General features: G+C 43.7%; 2 protein-coding genes across 3 annotated transcripts in view; one reads left to right on the top strand and one right to left on the bottom strand.

The window, feature by feature from the left end:
* SCARA3 (scavenger receptor class A member 3) overlaps nt 1-15,306 on the top strand; it is a 122,569-nt gene that overhangs the window by 73,703 nt on the left and 33,560 nt on the right. The window lies entirely within an intron of this gene.
* Nucleotides 3,918-15,306, bottom strand: part of CCDC25 (coiled-coil domain containing 25) — a 64,868-nt gene continuing 53,479 nt past the window's right edge. Inside the window, exon 10 of one of the 2 annotated variants that reach the window (XM_070505149.1) lies at nt 3,918-9,878. In XM_070505149.1, the coding sequence (XP_070361250.1) occupies nt 9,693-9,878 (186 nt within the window). In that variant the 3' untranslated portion in view covers nt 3,918-9,692. The remainder of the gene's footprint in view (nt 9,879-15,306) is intronic. The other variant, XM_044766869.2, reaches the window with a different exon arrangement.

Genomic DNA, 15,306 nt, shown 5'->3' with positions numbered 1-15,306 from the left:
AGCAGGGCCAGCCCAGTGGTGTAGTGGTTAAGTTCAGTGCACTCTGCTTTGGCGGCCTGGGTTCACAGGTTCAGATCCTGGGCATGGACCTATACACTGCTCATCAAGTAGCAGCGTCCCACTTACAAAATAGGGGAAGACTGGCACAGATGTTAGCTTGGGGCCAATCTTCCTCAAGGAAAAAGAGGAGGATTGTCAACAGGTGTTAGCTCAGGGCTGATCTTCCTCATCAGAAAAAAAAAAATCAGTTAGCAATAACATAAAAACATTAAATACCTAGAAATAGAAATAAATTTATGAACAATGAACATGACTTCTATATTGAAAACCACAAAATGCTGCAAAGAGAAATTTTAAAATAGCTTTACAAATGGAAATATATATAATGTTCGTGTATAAGAAGTCTCCATATTAAGATGTCCATTCTCCCTATATTCATCTATAGATTCTATGCATTCCCAATACAATCCCAGCAGACGTTTTTTTTAACAAATTGACAAACTGACCCTAAAAATGTATATGAAAATGCAAAGGACCTAGAAAAAGCCAACAGAGTTTTGAAGGAGAGTTAAGTTGGAGGCCCTATACTACTTGATTTCAAGACTCACTCTAAAGTAACAGTAATCAACACATGTGATAATGGTGTAAAGATCAACAAACAGATCAATGGAGCCAAACAGAGAATGCAGAAATAGACCCAGACATATTCTATCAACTGATTTTCCTCAAAGGCACCAAAGAATTCCAATAAAGAAAGAAACGTCTTTTCAACAAATGATTTTTTTCCATATGGAAAAAAAATAAACTTGACATTACCTCACACCATACACAAAAGTTTATCTAATATGGATCACAGACCTAAATTTAAGAACTAAATCTATATAACTTCTAGAAGGAAACATAAAAGAGAATTTTCATGAGCTTTTGGTAGGTAAAGATTTCATAAAAGAAAAATCTTGGTAAATTGGGCTTTACCAAAATGAAAACCTTCTGTTCTTCAAAAGATACCTTTAAGAAAATAAAAATGCAAACTACAGACTGGGAGAAAATATTCGCAATACATACATTAGACAAAGGACTTGCATATAAAGAACACTTACAGTTCAATTTTAAAAAGACGTACAGCCCAATTTAAAAATGGGTAAAAGACTTCAACTGACATTTTGCAGGAGAAGATATACGAGTGACATGTAAGTACATGAAAAGAGTTCAACTTCATTAATCACTAGGGAAATGCAAATGAAACTACAAAGAGATATCACTAGAATGGCTAAAATTTTAAGAACTGATAATACCAAATGCTGGTGAGGATGTGGAGCAGCTGGGACGCTCAGACCTTGATGGTGTGATTGTAAAATGGTACAACCACTTTGGAAAATTAGGCAATTTCCTATAAATTTGAATATAGACTTAACAAATGATCCAACAATTCCACTTCTAGGTATCTACCCAAGAGGCACAAAGAGTAGTATGCAATATTCATAACAGTATTATTCACAATAGTGAAAAAAAAAAAAAGCTAACTGAAAAGAACTCAAATGTTCCTCAACAGGGAAATGGATAAACAAATTGTGGCACAGCCATACTCCAGAGTAAAAAAAGGAACACATCTTTGGTGAATCTCAAAAACATTATGCTAACAAAAGGAAGTCAGACTTTAAAGAGCACAGACTGTATAACTCCATTTAAATGAAGTTCTAGAACAGGTAAAACCAATCCATAGCTACAGAAGCCAGGTAAGGGGTTAGCTGGGATGGGATGGTTAGGATGGGACTGACTGCAAAGGGGCACTGGGGAAGTTTCTGGGGTGATGTAAATTCTGATTGGTGTCACAGTCACATGAATATATACATTTGTCAAAATTCATCGAAGTGTACATTGAAGTGTGTATATTGTATATAAATTATATCTTAATGCAGTTGATTTAAAAAAAAATCCACCCATAGACCCCTGTTGCCCACAGTTGTCACCATGGTGAGACTTCCCAGCTCTGCCTCCACCGAGTCCCGTGCCTCAGCAGACTCTATCACACGCATCACACACTATTGCACATCTGTCATTGTTTCCAGATCCTGAGCTGCTTGAGTTCTGGGGCTGGCGTGACCAACCGTCCAGGTTTTCTGTAGTGAAACTGGGAGAGTCTCAGGCAAACTGGGGCTAAGGGGCACCTGTCTGGGACCTTGGTTTAGCGTGATGTCAGGTGCACGGTGTGTGCTCAGTAAATGTTTGCTGAAGGCCTACAATACGTGGGTTTGTAGAGATCTCAAGGTTCTTCTACTTTGGTGCTCTCTGCAAACTGAGGCCCCAAGAGGTGAAGCCAGAGGCAGTGGCAGATCCAGGCCCCGACGCCAAGCTCACTGTGTCCTGCCCATGGCTCCGGCCTCTAGACCAAGCTGTGGGGTGTTCTGGAAGGCAGATAAACAAGCCCTATTTAAGTTTTATGGAGCCATGAACCTCTTCCAGAGCCCCTTCTCCAGGAAGTTCCCCTCCCGGCTGCCGGCCTTCCATTTCCCCACTCCAGTGAAGTCATCTGACCCTGAGTGGCCCAGGTTTCCTTTCTCCCTGCACCTCCCAAACCCACTCTGCGGTCCCAGCGCTGCCTGCGATTAGTGCTGACCTTTCAGGGAGCAGTTTGCTCAGAATGGGCCTTTATGTAAACAAAAACAGCCTTCAGGTTTTCCTGAGGCCGGCCTGTTTTCCCCCTCAGGTCCCGGGTAGGAAAATAACCAGTGGGAGGGAGGAGAGAGTGACAGAGGGAGTGCCCTGCCTCCCCAGACCTTGGGCCACTGTCCTCTCAGGCCCGTCTCTCAGGGCCTCTTTGTCACAAGTCGCTTCTCAGTGGGGAGCGGGCATGGGGGAGGCTGGGGATTTCAACAATGCCACTGTGTCTGGCAGCAGAGCGGGCGCTGGATGCTTGACCTGATTAGGCTCAGGGAGCCTGGGGAGAGGCAGAGAGCAAAGGCAGCTTGAGAAACTCTGTTTTTCATCCCCACCCAACAGGCTTTTCTTCCCTGTGTCTCTGCCAAGGCCTCTTCTTGGGTGGAAAAGGCCGTATTGTCTCATTTCCATAGGGCCACGATGGTCTCTCTTCTCAGCCTGGACAAACACTTTGACCTGCCTGTCCTCCCCGTTCTGTCTCTCCTTCCCACCAACCAGCTCCCAAACAGAGGGTGTTTTTCACACTTGCACTCTCCCTCCTCAGGCCCTGCCAGGGCCAAAGCGGGGCCCAGGAGTCCAGCTGGCACCCACATGAAAGCCCTTCCTGTTGAGAACCCACATGGAACCGAAAGCTGCCCACACCCACGGCCCTGGCCCAGGGCTCCTGAACGCAGGGCCACAAAAACTTGGCCACGATGCTCCAGGGGAAAAAACAGTCCTGAGCCTCTCGGGAGAGGAGCTTCCGGGTACCTCAGTGGAGACGGAGCCGGGCCCAGGAGCCCTCAGCACGCTATCATGCAGCACCTGCGCCTGGCAGAGGACATGTAGGACGTGGGGAATAGTGCTGGGGCAGCACTCTGTGTTTGTTAGTGCAGGTGGAGGGAAAGCAGGAGCGTGCTGCAGTTTCCAATGCGTTGGCAGAAACAGTGAAAGCTGAGCAGTCAGGGTGAGGCCCAAGGGGATGTGAAGGGGAGGGCGGCTGGGCCGAGAATCCAGGTCTGATTCTTGAAACGGCGGCAAAAGGCAATAGGCGGGGCTTCCTTGAGAGAAAAATCTGTTCTCTCATCCTGGGTGTGGTTACCACTGGCACAGCCAGGCCTGTTCCTGCGATGCAGGTGCAGCCTGGGGAAACTGAGCTCCAAACAGGACAGGGAGGGACTGCGATGTGTGCAAGGTGGAGCTTCAGCTGCAAACCCAGGGCTCCCGGCTTCGAAAGAATCCCCTAGTAAGTTTCCAAGGGTTTATTCTTACAAAGAAATCTGGAAGAACATACACCAAAATGTCAACCTTGTTGTTATTTTGTTGTTGTTGTAGTTTTGTATTTGTTTGTTTTCAGCTCACCTGTACTTTCTAATGTTTTATGCTTTGTTTGTTTTTTTTTGAGGAAGATTAGCCCTGAGCTAACATCTGCTGCCAATCCTCCTCTTTTTGCTGAGGAAGACTGGCCCTGAGCTAACATCCGTGCCCATCTTTCTCTACTTTATATTGGGACGCCTGCCACAGCATGGCTTGATGAGCGATGCGTAGGTCCAGGCTCAGGATCTGAACTGGTGAGCCCGGGGCTGCTGAAGCAGAGTGGGCAAACTCAACCAGCATGCCACCAGGCCAGCCCCTCTAATGTTTTTTTACAATGAGCAATGATGACTTGTGTAAAACATTTAAAGGAAAAAAATAATTTTTATTAAATGACAGTACAAATAAGGTGTTTAGAAAAAATGAGGGGCTGGCATCTACTAATGGACAAATAAAGTTAGATATTATCAGCTTAAGGTGAGAAGGAGATGAGAAAAGGAAGCAGCAGAAAAGGAAAAAAGAGAAAGAGGAACAGCTGAAATGAGGAAGGAATCCAAGCAAAAAGAAAAGGAGTGAAAGAGGGAAGGGAGAAAGAGAAGTCGTTTGGCACCAAGAGTTGACGCTCTCTTCACAGCTTCCTGGGCTCCGGGTCGGCCTCTCCGGACTCTCAGGACGGCAAAAGAAATATTAGTCAGCAGCCCCTCGCTTTCCTTATAGTCAATACTAAAGACCCTGGACTGGCCTGGACTAGAGGGAAGCTTCCTGCACTAGCTATGGTTCCAGCTGCAGAGACACTTAATAAGAGCATTTACAGAGCCCCTGCGCGGGGTTTGTTTCATATCTCGGGTTTCTGGGACTCTCTCTCCTCTCTCTCTCTCTCTCTCACACACACACACACACACACACACACACACACACACACACCCAGAAGACACTGGGACGCCTCCCTTCAGAAGCATTATTCCTTTGAAACGCCTGCTCTTCTTGTCTCTCTCCTGAGGGACGACGAGTGGAGACGGCAGAGCGCTGGCTTTGCTGCCAGCACCCCACAGGGTAATCAAACCATCCTTGGTGACATCATATTTTCTGAGTGGATGTTTGCTTCAAAAGCTGCAAAATAATCTGAACTTTCAGCCCTGACTTCTCCCCAGAGGACAGCGATCTCTGAATTTGGCCAAAACAGAACTCACACCTCTGCTCGTTAAGGGAGCAGCTAGGGAGGGCACCAACAAGCTGCCTTCCTCACACTTCCCATCTGCATCCCCCATAACATTCCTCACAGTCTGAGTTTCTCTGGGTGCCTGGGACAGAGAAAATGCGTGCTGAGGGGGGCTGAGGAGGGGATGGGAAAGGAGGGGCAGGTCCACAGAGCCTGGTGCTGAACGGGCGATGACCCCCACCCGCCTCCCTCAGGCGCCAGTGTCTCTTATTACAGACACTTGGCTGGCAGGCACCTACTGCAGGACCTTGGGAGATCCAGGCAGGAGCAGCTGGACACGAATGCTGACAGTAAAGCCACCCTAGAGGGCCCTGAAAATTCAATCCCCAGAGGGGCAAAGGTCAACATCTCTGAGCCAGAGGCCAAGGCCTAGGAAAGTAAGTGCAGCTGAAAAGACGAAGTGCCCATCATCAAACAGGGGCTCCTAGACTTTGGAGCCAGAGGGACCTCAGTGCAGATCCCAGCTGGATGACCTTGAATCATTTGCTTGGCCTCTCTAAACCTCACTTTCTGCATCTGAACATAGAAATCCAATCATTTATTCATATGTTCATTTGCTCAACAAGTATTTATTGAGTATATATTATGTGCCAGGTGCTGTGCTAGGCACTGGGGATGCAAGAGTAATCAAACTATTGTTCCTGCTCCAGAGGGGCTTGTAGCTCAGGAAGGACAAGCAGTGCTGCCCTGGGGATGTATGTGGAGCATATACTAGTTGGGGCCAGGAAAATCTTTCCTGAGGAAATGGCATCTGAGCCGAGGCTGGCAGGATAGGTAGGAGTGCTTGACAAGAAAAAGAAAAGCAAAAAGCAACCTGCGCACAGGCGTGGTGCTAAGAGAAAGCATGGCTTAACAGAAGAACAGAAACAGTCCAGGACAGCGGAAGACGGAGCACGTGTTGTGGGAAGGAGATCGGGGCAGGAGAGGCTGAAGAGGGCAGGGAAGGCTGGCCATCCGTGCTCCAGTTGAGGTCGTCCTGAGTCTACACTTTAATGAGGCTTTCAGCGGGGAATGAGATGACCAAATTTGTGTAGTTACAGGGTGCAGAACTGACTGGAAAGAAATGCACCAGAGGGTGAGGGGACTGTTAGAAGAAGGCAGTTGGAATGAACCAGGTAAGAGACAACAGGGTCTGACTGTGGAGGTGAAGTGACGGCAGAGAAGGGGAAAGCAGGTAAATGCGAGAGGTGATTGAAAGGAAGGATCAACAGACTTGGAGACCGAATGGACGTTGCAGAAGAGGAGGCTTTGATGATGGGAGCAGTAGTAACTATTTCAGCACTGAGGAGGAGAAATGCGCTCGCTGAGAATGATCCCTACGAGAAAAGAGCCAAGCCATGCCACAGACCCCTGGAGAAACTGAGAACGTGAAGGCACTGGGCAGGGAGGCGGGTGGGGTGAGGCATGGAGGAACGTGAGGACATAGGCTAGAAACCTATCTACGTTCGGAATACTAGCAGCCAGATACTTACTCCTTAGGCAGGAAACAGGCATTATTCTTAGGAGAAAGAGGACAGAAAAGGCTATGAACTTGGGGGCTTCAGGCACCAAATAGTGAGGGTGAGACTCAGGGCTGAAAAAGAGGTATTAATGGAAAGTCTCGCTGTAGAGCAGGCGGGCCTCCAGTCCCTTCCTCTTGTTCGACCTGCTGATGGCCATCTTCCCCAGGTAGGAAGATAGGGTTCTTCAGAAAAACTGAATAGCCCCCGAGGCAGAAATTTCCAGATACTAATATTCAGGGGGAGGAGGGTCTTCCAAAGAAACGGCAAAGTCTCATCTCAGTCACTCTAAAGCGGAAAGCAGCAGAGAGCATCCAAACAACTTCTGTAGTTTCTCATTCTCAAATCTGGACAACCCATCTCATATGGTCATAGAAATATGAGAGGCCATAAAGCAAGAACAAGGTGCGATGAAAAAGGAAGAAACATTGAACAAGAAAGAGTTCTTGGAAATTAGTAAATAAAATAAAACTTTCAACAGAAGTGTTAGAAGATACGACTGAAGACATTTCTCAGAAGATAGGACACAGAAATAAGAAATAAGAGAGAAAAGATAAGAAAATTAGGGGATTAATTCAAGTGGATTAACAACTGACTAACAGAAATTCCAGAAAGAGAGAGAAAATGGAGAAGAAAAATGATCAAATAAATAATATAGGAAATGTTCCTAGAACTAAAGAGTTCATGTCACTGGATTAAAAGAACCTGCCAAAGGCCCAGAACAAGGAATTTTTAAAAACCTAAACCCAAGAGTTTGATCCTAAAATTCCAGAACACCAAGCATAAAGCAAAGAACTTAAAAGCTTCCAGAGACAGAACAAAGAAAAAAATTACACACAAAGGAATAAGAATGGCATTACACTTCTCCTGAGCAAATGTATCTTAAAACCATGATGGAAAATTATTTTCAGTCTACATTTCTGTACCCAGTTAATCTATCAGCCCAATATGAGAGCAAAAGAGAAATATTTTCCAAACATGCAAAGATTCAGGAAATTTAGTTCCCATCAACAATGTCTTAGGAAACTGTGGGAGAACAGGTGGCAGCAAACAAAAAACCAAACTCAGAGAGAAAAAGCCAGATTCCAGGAAATGGGGTTGCAACTCAGAAGAATGGTGAAGAGAACTCTCACAGGACTCTCCAGAGCAAACCTAGGGAGTGACCTGTCCAGACGGGAGAAGAACGGAAGGCTCTCTAGAAAAAACAGACACTTGATAACATAAATGATATGGTAGATTATATGATGGAGCTTCTGAAAAGAATTACGGAAAATTATGCAAGTAAAAAGAAAAGCAATTAATAACTCCAGGAAAAATAAAAACTATACAGGAAAGCGTGCAATGATAGTGTGCTACTTGACTCTGCCACAAACAATATTTCTAAAGTCTTAATGATGTACACCCTGACTATTGACATAAAATACACGATAGTGATTCAACTATATTGAGAGGATGGGAAGATAACAGGTGGGGGAGGCAATAAGAGAGCTAACACCTCACATATTATCATAACAGACAAGTCTAAAACTGCCATACCAAAAAAAAAAAGCAGTACAATATATTACAGAGAGAACTACCAAAAGAAGTGGGTAAAAGTGGTTTTGTGGGCAATGGGGGGGGGCAATTTTGGAATATGGGGAGAGATAAAGCAGATGATTACTATTTTTCCTTACAGACCTTAAAAAACACATATGGATGTTCCTTTCATACAATTTTTAGTTTAAAAAAATTAAATGTAACTAAAATAGCAAAAAAGAAACGTGAGTTCCCATTCCCATTTTCCCCCCTTAGACTGTGAGGAGATCCCCAGCAGAGCAGCCCTTGCATTTCAGAGTCAGGAAAAGGGAACAAGGCAAGTTGCTGAGAGTACATTACAGTCTATGCCTGATTTCTGGGCAGGGGGCACAGAGATGAAGATGGTAAAGCACACAGCACAGAAGATCTCCTCAGGAAATGTCAGTTCATATTTCTTCTCTCCTTGAATGAGTCCCTCCCATATATTGGTTTATTTATTTAAGTGAACACAATTCAGAGAAAGGCAGAGGAGTAGGCAGGAACAGCTGCCAAAAACCAGTCAATAGATTTAGTGACCATCTGGTTGAGCGCCTGGTTTCTAACCTGTGTGATCATCAGAATCGCCTGAGGAGATTTTACAAGAAAAGATTTCTGGGCCCTACTCAAGACCTGGGGTAACTGGGACTCAGGGAGGAGGAGTAAGTGACCAGGCCAGGGTGGAGAAGGATCGGAATAAGGCCCCAGCCTCCTGTCCACAGTGCTGTCCCCTACCTGGGCTTCCGTGACCCCCTGGTTTTCTCTCTAATGTGCCCCACTGGGGCCAGGAAGCTTCAGCCATGCACCTCTTTGGATAGTATTGTTGAGATTCAGTGCTGGGGCAAGGGGAGGGGTGTGGAGGGTGCTTCAAGTCCCATGGAAGCCAGCTCAGACTCACCTGCCCACTCTTGGACTCCCCCAGACTCAGAGGAACAGTGGAGTTCCTCTGCCAGGCGGGCAGCTGCTTGGCTTCCCAAAATGCCCCCCTGTGCCCAGAGGCGTGGGATGCTGAAGCCAGGGCTGGAGCCAGAAAATCCAGCTGTGTCATTTGCATTGGCCAACCTAGCGCTGATGCTCGGTTCCAGCCAACTCTGCTTCATAGACTTCACCACTTGGCAAGATCCTACGCCCTGTCCCTCCTTCTTTCCCTCCCTGCAGGTGGTTGACAGGCTGGCCCAGGCAGTTCTGCCCCAGGACACAGATGTCAGGATCTCCAGGTCAGCAAATTCAGTGGTGTGTGATTGCAGAAAATCAAAGAGAGACTTCTCTTAGGCTTGAATAATTCCCCTATACTCCTTTTTCCTATGTTCTTATAGCTTGGGGCCAAGAAAAATCCTCTTCAGGAGAAGGAATTGAAAATAAAAACAATGTTGCCTTACATTTGCATATCATTTTCCATATACGGGCTCGTTCATATATATTATCTGATATCCGAGCCTCACAGCCACGCTTTATGTTTGTTATTGGCAGCTCTAAGTCCAAGACCGTGCCTGCGCCGTCAACCTCTGCAGTTGCTTCTGCTCCCTTCTGGTTGTGTGGACGGAGAAGGAAGGTTTTCCATCAGAGGCAACACCATTAACACAACATGGCAGATGATCTCCTGCTCCCCTCGGAAGTGGTGGGAGGCAGGCTACGGGAGGAACCAGAGCCAGAACGACCTAGGCAAAAATCAACAGGCACAATGCATTTAGTGACATTTAGTAATATTTATTATGGAATATTTGAAGCATAACAAAAGTAGAGAGCAGTGAACTACCATGTACTGATTACCCAGATTAAAAAAAAAAATCAACTAATGGCCACACTTCTTTAATTTGTATCATTGCCCATTCCACTCCCCATCTCCACAAATGGATTGTTTTGAGGCAAATCCACACTATCATCAAATTTTCAGTCAGTGTTCAAATTTCCCCTAAATGTTCATAAATGGTTGATATGTCTCTTAAGTCTCTTTGAATCTATAGGTTCTTGCTCCCTTTTCCCTTTTTCCTTGTAAACTTCATTTGTTGAAAAAACGAGGTCATTTTTCCTATAGTTTCCCACATTCTGCATTATGTTGGTTCACATTTCAAAAACGTTTTTCTGTCCCACATACTTCCTGTCAACTGCCAGTTAGCTGTATAGACATGAGGTGTGATTTTGAGCAAGAACACTTCATAGGTGATCTTGTATCATTAGGAGGTACACAGTTTCTACCGGTTTCTCTTTTTGTGACGTTAATAGACACGGATGAGCATTATCTAGATCTATTAGCTCCCAAGGGCTCTGCAGAATGGTGATTCCAGTATTGCGTCTTCACTTACCAGCTGGAATTCTTACAGAAAACCTTTCTTCTCAAATAATGATTACCTTGAGGTACAGTTCCTATAGGAAAGGCAGACTGAATTCTTGATGCCCTTCCTTTTTTGTTCTCCAGTGTTCAGAATAAGTTGGTTCCTCCACTCTCACATCCAAAGATGATCTATGAGTTCTTTTTATTATTTTTATTATTATTATAAACTCATGGTTTTTACAAATTTTTTGATATATTTCAACTTATTGAACTTCTTCTTCTTTTTTTTTTAAAGATTTTATTTTTTCCTTTTTCTCCCCAAAGCCCCCCGGTACATAGTTGTATATTCTTCGTTGTGGGTCCTTCTAGTTGTGGCATGTGGGACGCTGCCTCAGCGTGGTTTGATGAGCAGCGCCATGTCTGAGCCCAGGATTCGAACCAACGAAACACTGGGCCGCCTGCAGCGGAGCGCGCGAACTTAACCACTCGGCCATGGGGCCAGCCCTTGAACTTATTATTCTTATTTGTGCTCAAAGTAGTCCCATCTTTGGCCTCTTCAGGTTAGTCCTGAATTCTTCCGACGCGACCTTGGTAGTCTTTGATAGTTTCCTTGCTTTCAGGAATGATAAAATGTTCTTAGCTTATCTTGTATATACACTTCCTGTCTTAGACCTGTAATCCAACACTCTTTAAGGAACTCTGATTCCTTTTGGTGGAAAACAGTATTTAGAATTCATAATGTGGACAGCAGGCAGTCATGGCTACTGGCTAATCACTGTCTGAGTCTCTTTAATGGACAGTGCTAGGAAATATATATATATATATATAATATATATATAAAACATATATATAAATATGCATATATAAAAAACATACATATATATATTTTTTGGGGGGGGAGGAAGATTAGCCCTGAGCTAACATCTGCCATCAATCCTCCTCTTTTTGCTGAGGAAGACTGGCCCTAAGCTAACATCTATGCCCAAGTTCCTCTACTTTTTTATATGTGGGATGCCTGCCACAGCATGGCTTGACAAGCAGTGCATAGGTCCGAACCGGTGAACCACAGGCCACTGAAGTGGAATGTGCAAACTTAACTGCTGCACTACCAGGCCAGCCCCTGAAATGTGTATTTTTGATGCTATTTTTTTTCAGTTTTGAAAAAAATTTCCAACTTATGAAAACGTTGCAAGCAAAGTACAAAGAACTTTCCCCCAAACCATTTGAGAGTAAATTGCAGGCATGAATGTCCTATACCTCCCAAATACTTTAGTTGTATTTCCAACAAACAAAAGTATTTTCCTCCATAAGCACAGCACAGCCATCAAGATCAGGTTGTTTTGCCATGGTCACAATGCCCTTTTAACAAAAGATCCAATCCATAATCACACTTGGTATTTGGCTGTGATTTTTCTTTAGTCCTTCAGTCTACAACAGTTCCCTGTCTTTCCTTGAAATTCATGCCCTTGACGTTTTTGAAGACTAGGGACAGCCATTTTGTGGGGAGTCTGAGAGTTTGTGTCTATCTGATGTTTCCTCAGGATTAGATGCAAGTTGTGCGTCTAGGGCAAAATATCACAGAAGTGATATCATTGCATCTTATTAGGTAACACATGATCCAATTTGATGGATTACAAATGATGTTCATTTTGATCACTTGATTAAGGTGGTGTCTGCTAGGTTTCTCCACTGTACAGTAATTCTTTTCCCATTTGTAATTAATAAGTATTTTGTGGATAGGTACTCTAAATACTCTATTCTTTGTCAAACTTTCACTTTATTCATTTATATATCTCTCTCTCTATATATATATATCAGTGTAGATATATATACATAGATATAGATCAGTATATAACATATATATCAGTATAGACTCAAGTATTCCTGTTTTATTCAATGGGTTGTAATCCCTTGCAATCCTTATTTATTTTGATACTCAGATTGTGGCAGATGTGGCCCGTAGATGCCCCTTCACACTAATTTCGTCTCTCTGAGTCATGCTCATTGTGTTCTAGGTTCGTCTTGTACTTTGCCCATCCCAGCTCTGCAATAAGCCACATCTCCAAAGAACCCAGCTCCTTTTAGTGTAGAATGGTTTTTAGAAACCAAGATCAGGACATTAGATGGGCTTATTGCTTTACGGAGGGTCTATATTCTCAGCACGTCTCTCAGTGGATGTAGCTAGGGGAGATAAATATGTACGGAGGGTCTATATTCTCAGCACTTCTCTCAGTGGATGTAGCTAGGGGAGATAAATATGTACGGAGGGTCTATATTCTCAGCACGTCTCTCAGTGGATGTAGCTAGGGGAGATAAATATGTACGGAGGGTCTATATTCTCAGCACTTCTCTCAGTGGATGTAGCTAGGGGAGATAAATATTTACGGAGGGTCTATATTCTCAGCACGTCTCTCAGTGGATGTAGCTAGGGGAGATAAATATTTACGGAGGGTCTATATTCTCAGCACGTCTCTCAGTGGATGTAGCTAGGGGAGATAAATATGTACACATACACAATATTTATTCCTATTTCCATATCTACTTAAGGGAGACCATGAGTTCAGTTCCAGTCCAAGATCACAGGGTCCATTCTGCTTTCTCCCTTTCTGTATTTATGGTACCTTTTTCCAATGGTTAGACAATTGCTCCCACTATCCATAATATACTTACTCATTTGGGCAATCCCACCACAATCTCCCACAGCCGCTGCCACTTCCTTTCCTATGGGGATCAGTGCCCACCCTACTGGGGCACTGATACCCTACTCCAGGCTGCTGTCACTGACTGCCCACATGGACACCTTCCTCATCCCACCCACGCTCCCACTCCCAGTATCAGGCTGCTCCTCCACACAGGCACTCCCCTTGTGCCACTTGACTCTGACCCCCACAATGGCAGCCCACCCTTCCACAGGGACACCCTCTGCATCCCCTGGGCTCCCCTGTCCCGTACCCCCAGCATAGACACCTACCTTCCTCCTCAGCTGCACCTAATGGCTTTAGCACTGAATTGTTCAAGAAAAGACAGGGAAATAAAAGTAAAGTGGAGAAGGATGAGGAGGAGGAAGTATAGCTACACTTTTTTTTAACAAAGAAAATACTTCTTGAGTAAATATAATATTTCCAATTCAAATTTAGAAGTACACAATTTTACTTAATTTCTTTGATTTCATATTTTTATCTTCTTCCTCTTAAGCTAAATATCTTGATTACTAATAACACCAAGATTATTATTTACTTTACCTTACTATATATTTAATAGTTTCAGAACAATAAAACCAATACTATTGTAAACAACATAAATGGTGAAAAAAGTTTAAGATTTAGAGTTCTTTTTATCCTTAAGGTATTTCCTGCTAATGGTGTACAGTCAAATTACTGTGTTTTTAGGTAATTTAAAATAATTACTCTCAGTGTGGTTAAGCCTCCAACTCAAAATGCAATTGTATTTTAGGGATAATTAGAAGGAGAAAAGAAATTTGAATGTGGTAAGAAATTTTGGCAAAAAGAGCACTCTGAAGGAGGCTAGTTCAGGAGGCATGGAGTAGAGAGCAGAAAGGTCCAAAAGTTAGAAGAGGGTCATACGAAAGGAATGAAAAGCCACAAAAACCATATAACCTCTTTGGAGAGGAACTTGACAACATCAACTAACATATATTTAATACTTTATTACCATGTGATATTCTCTTACTTACTACAGACTTACCATTAGTTCTATACGTAAGTCTATTTACATATACACTTACCCTTTGACCTGGCAACCCCACTTCTAGGACTCTATCCCAAAGACACACAGGCATAAATATGGGAAGATGTGTTCAAGGCTATTCAATGCAGCACTATTTGTAACAGTAAAAGATTAGGGATAACATAAAGGTCCATCAAGATGTCGAGAGAATCATGAGGACATAGGGCCATGAGGGGTCTGGTAAACTAAAGTTTGAGGAAGCAGAGATTATGGAGAAACAGCATTTATGAGAGAGAAACACAGAGGAGGGAAGAATCGATGAGACTGGAAGCTCCGCGAGGCCAGGCAGGAATCTTCCTCAGTTTTAGTCACTAAAGAATCTCAAACACCTAAAATGGTGTTTGGCACACAGTAGGTACTCAACAAATATTTACTGATAAATGAATAAATTAGCAAAGTGGGAAAGAAAGGGTGGAGCTGACAGAGAGACACAGTGACAAACATGCAGGGCACAAAAAGACTGAGCAGGCTTCCTGTCCTTGTCCACCATGTTCTTAGGACACTGGATTCAAAGTCTCCTGGGATCCAGATCTAACTCAGGGGTCAAGACAAGATCTACCCTGTCTTGTGGAATTATCAGAATCAAAATACATGGTCAAACTTCTAGCTGTTTTCTGTCAAACAGATGAGAAATGATACCTCTGCGCAGTTTTAAATTTGCATTTTTTTATTATAAGTAAAGTTGATCCCCTTTTCATACGTTTAATGGACATTTGTATTTTTCTCTTTTTGTCCCCTTAATTTGCTCCTTGATTTCCTGATTTGGGGGCGCTCTACATTGTTTGTGGGAACAAGATAAGCCTGTCTTATTTACTTTATGACATAATCTGGTTTTTAATGGTACAAAACTTAATAGTAGCCAGATCTGATAAGGCGAATGGTAAGTAAAACAGCTTTCCAACAAATTCCATCCTAGGGTTCTGCTCCAGCCCTCACACACTCCCCAAATCAGCCCAAACCTCTGGAAATAATAGGAAACCTTATTACATTCTTAGCAACATCATCTGGCCTGAAACCTCAATTACTCTCACCTCCTCCCTCGCCCCACCATCTATTCTAACTCGTGA

This window comes from Equus asinus, chromosome 3, assembly GCF_041296235.1.
Source record: "Equus asinus isolate D_3611 breed Donkey chromosome 3, EquAss-T2T_v2, whole genome shotgun sequence".
Taxonomy (NCBI): domain Eukaryota; kingdom Metazoa; phylum Chordata; class Mammalia; order Perissodactyla; family Equidae; genus Equus; species Equus asinus.
The sequence above is the reverse complement of the archived record's forward strand: the minus strand, read 5'-3'. Positions and strand labels throughout refer to the sequence as shown.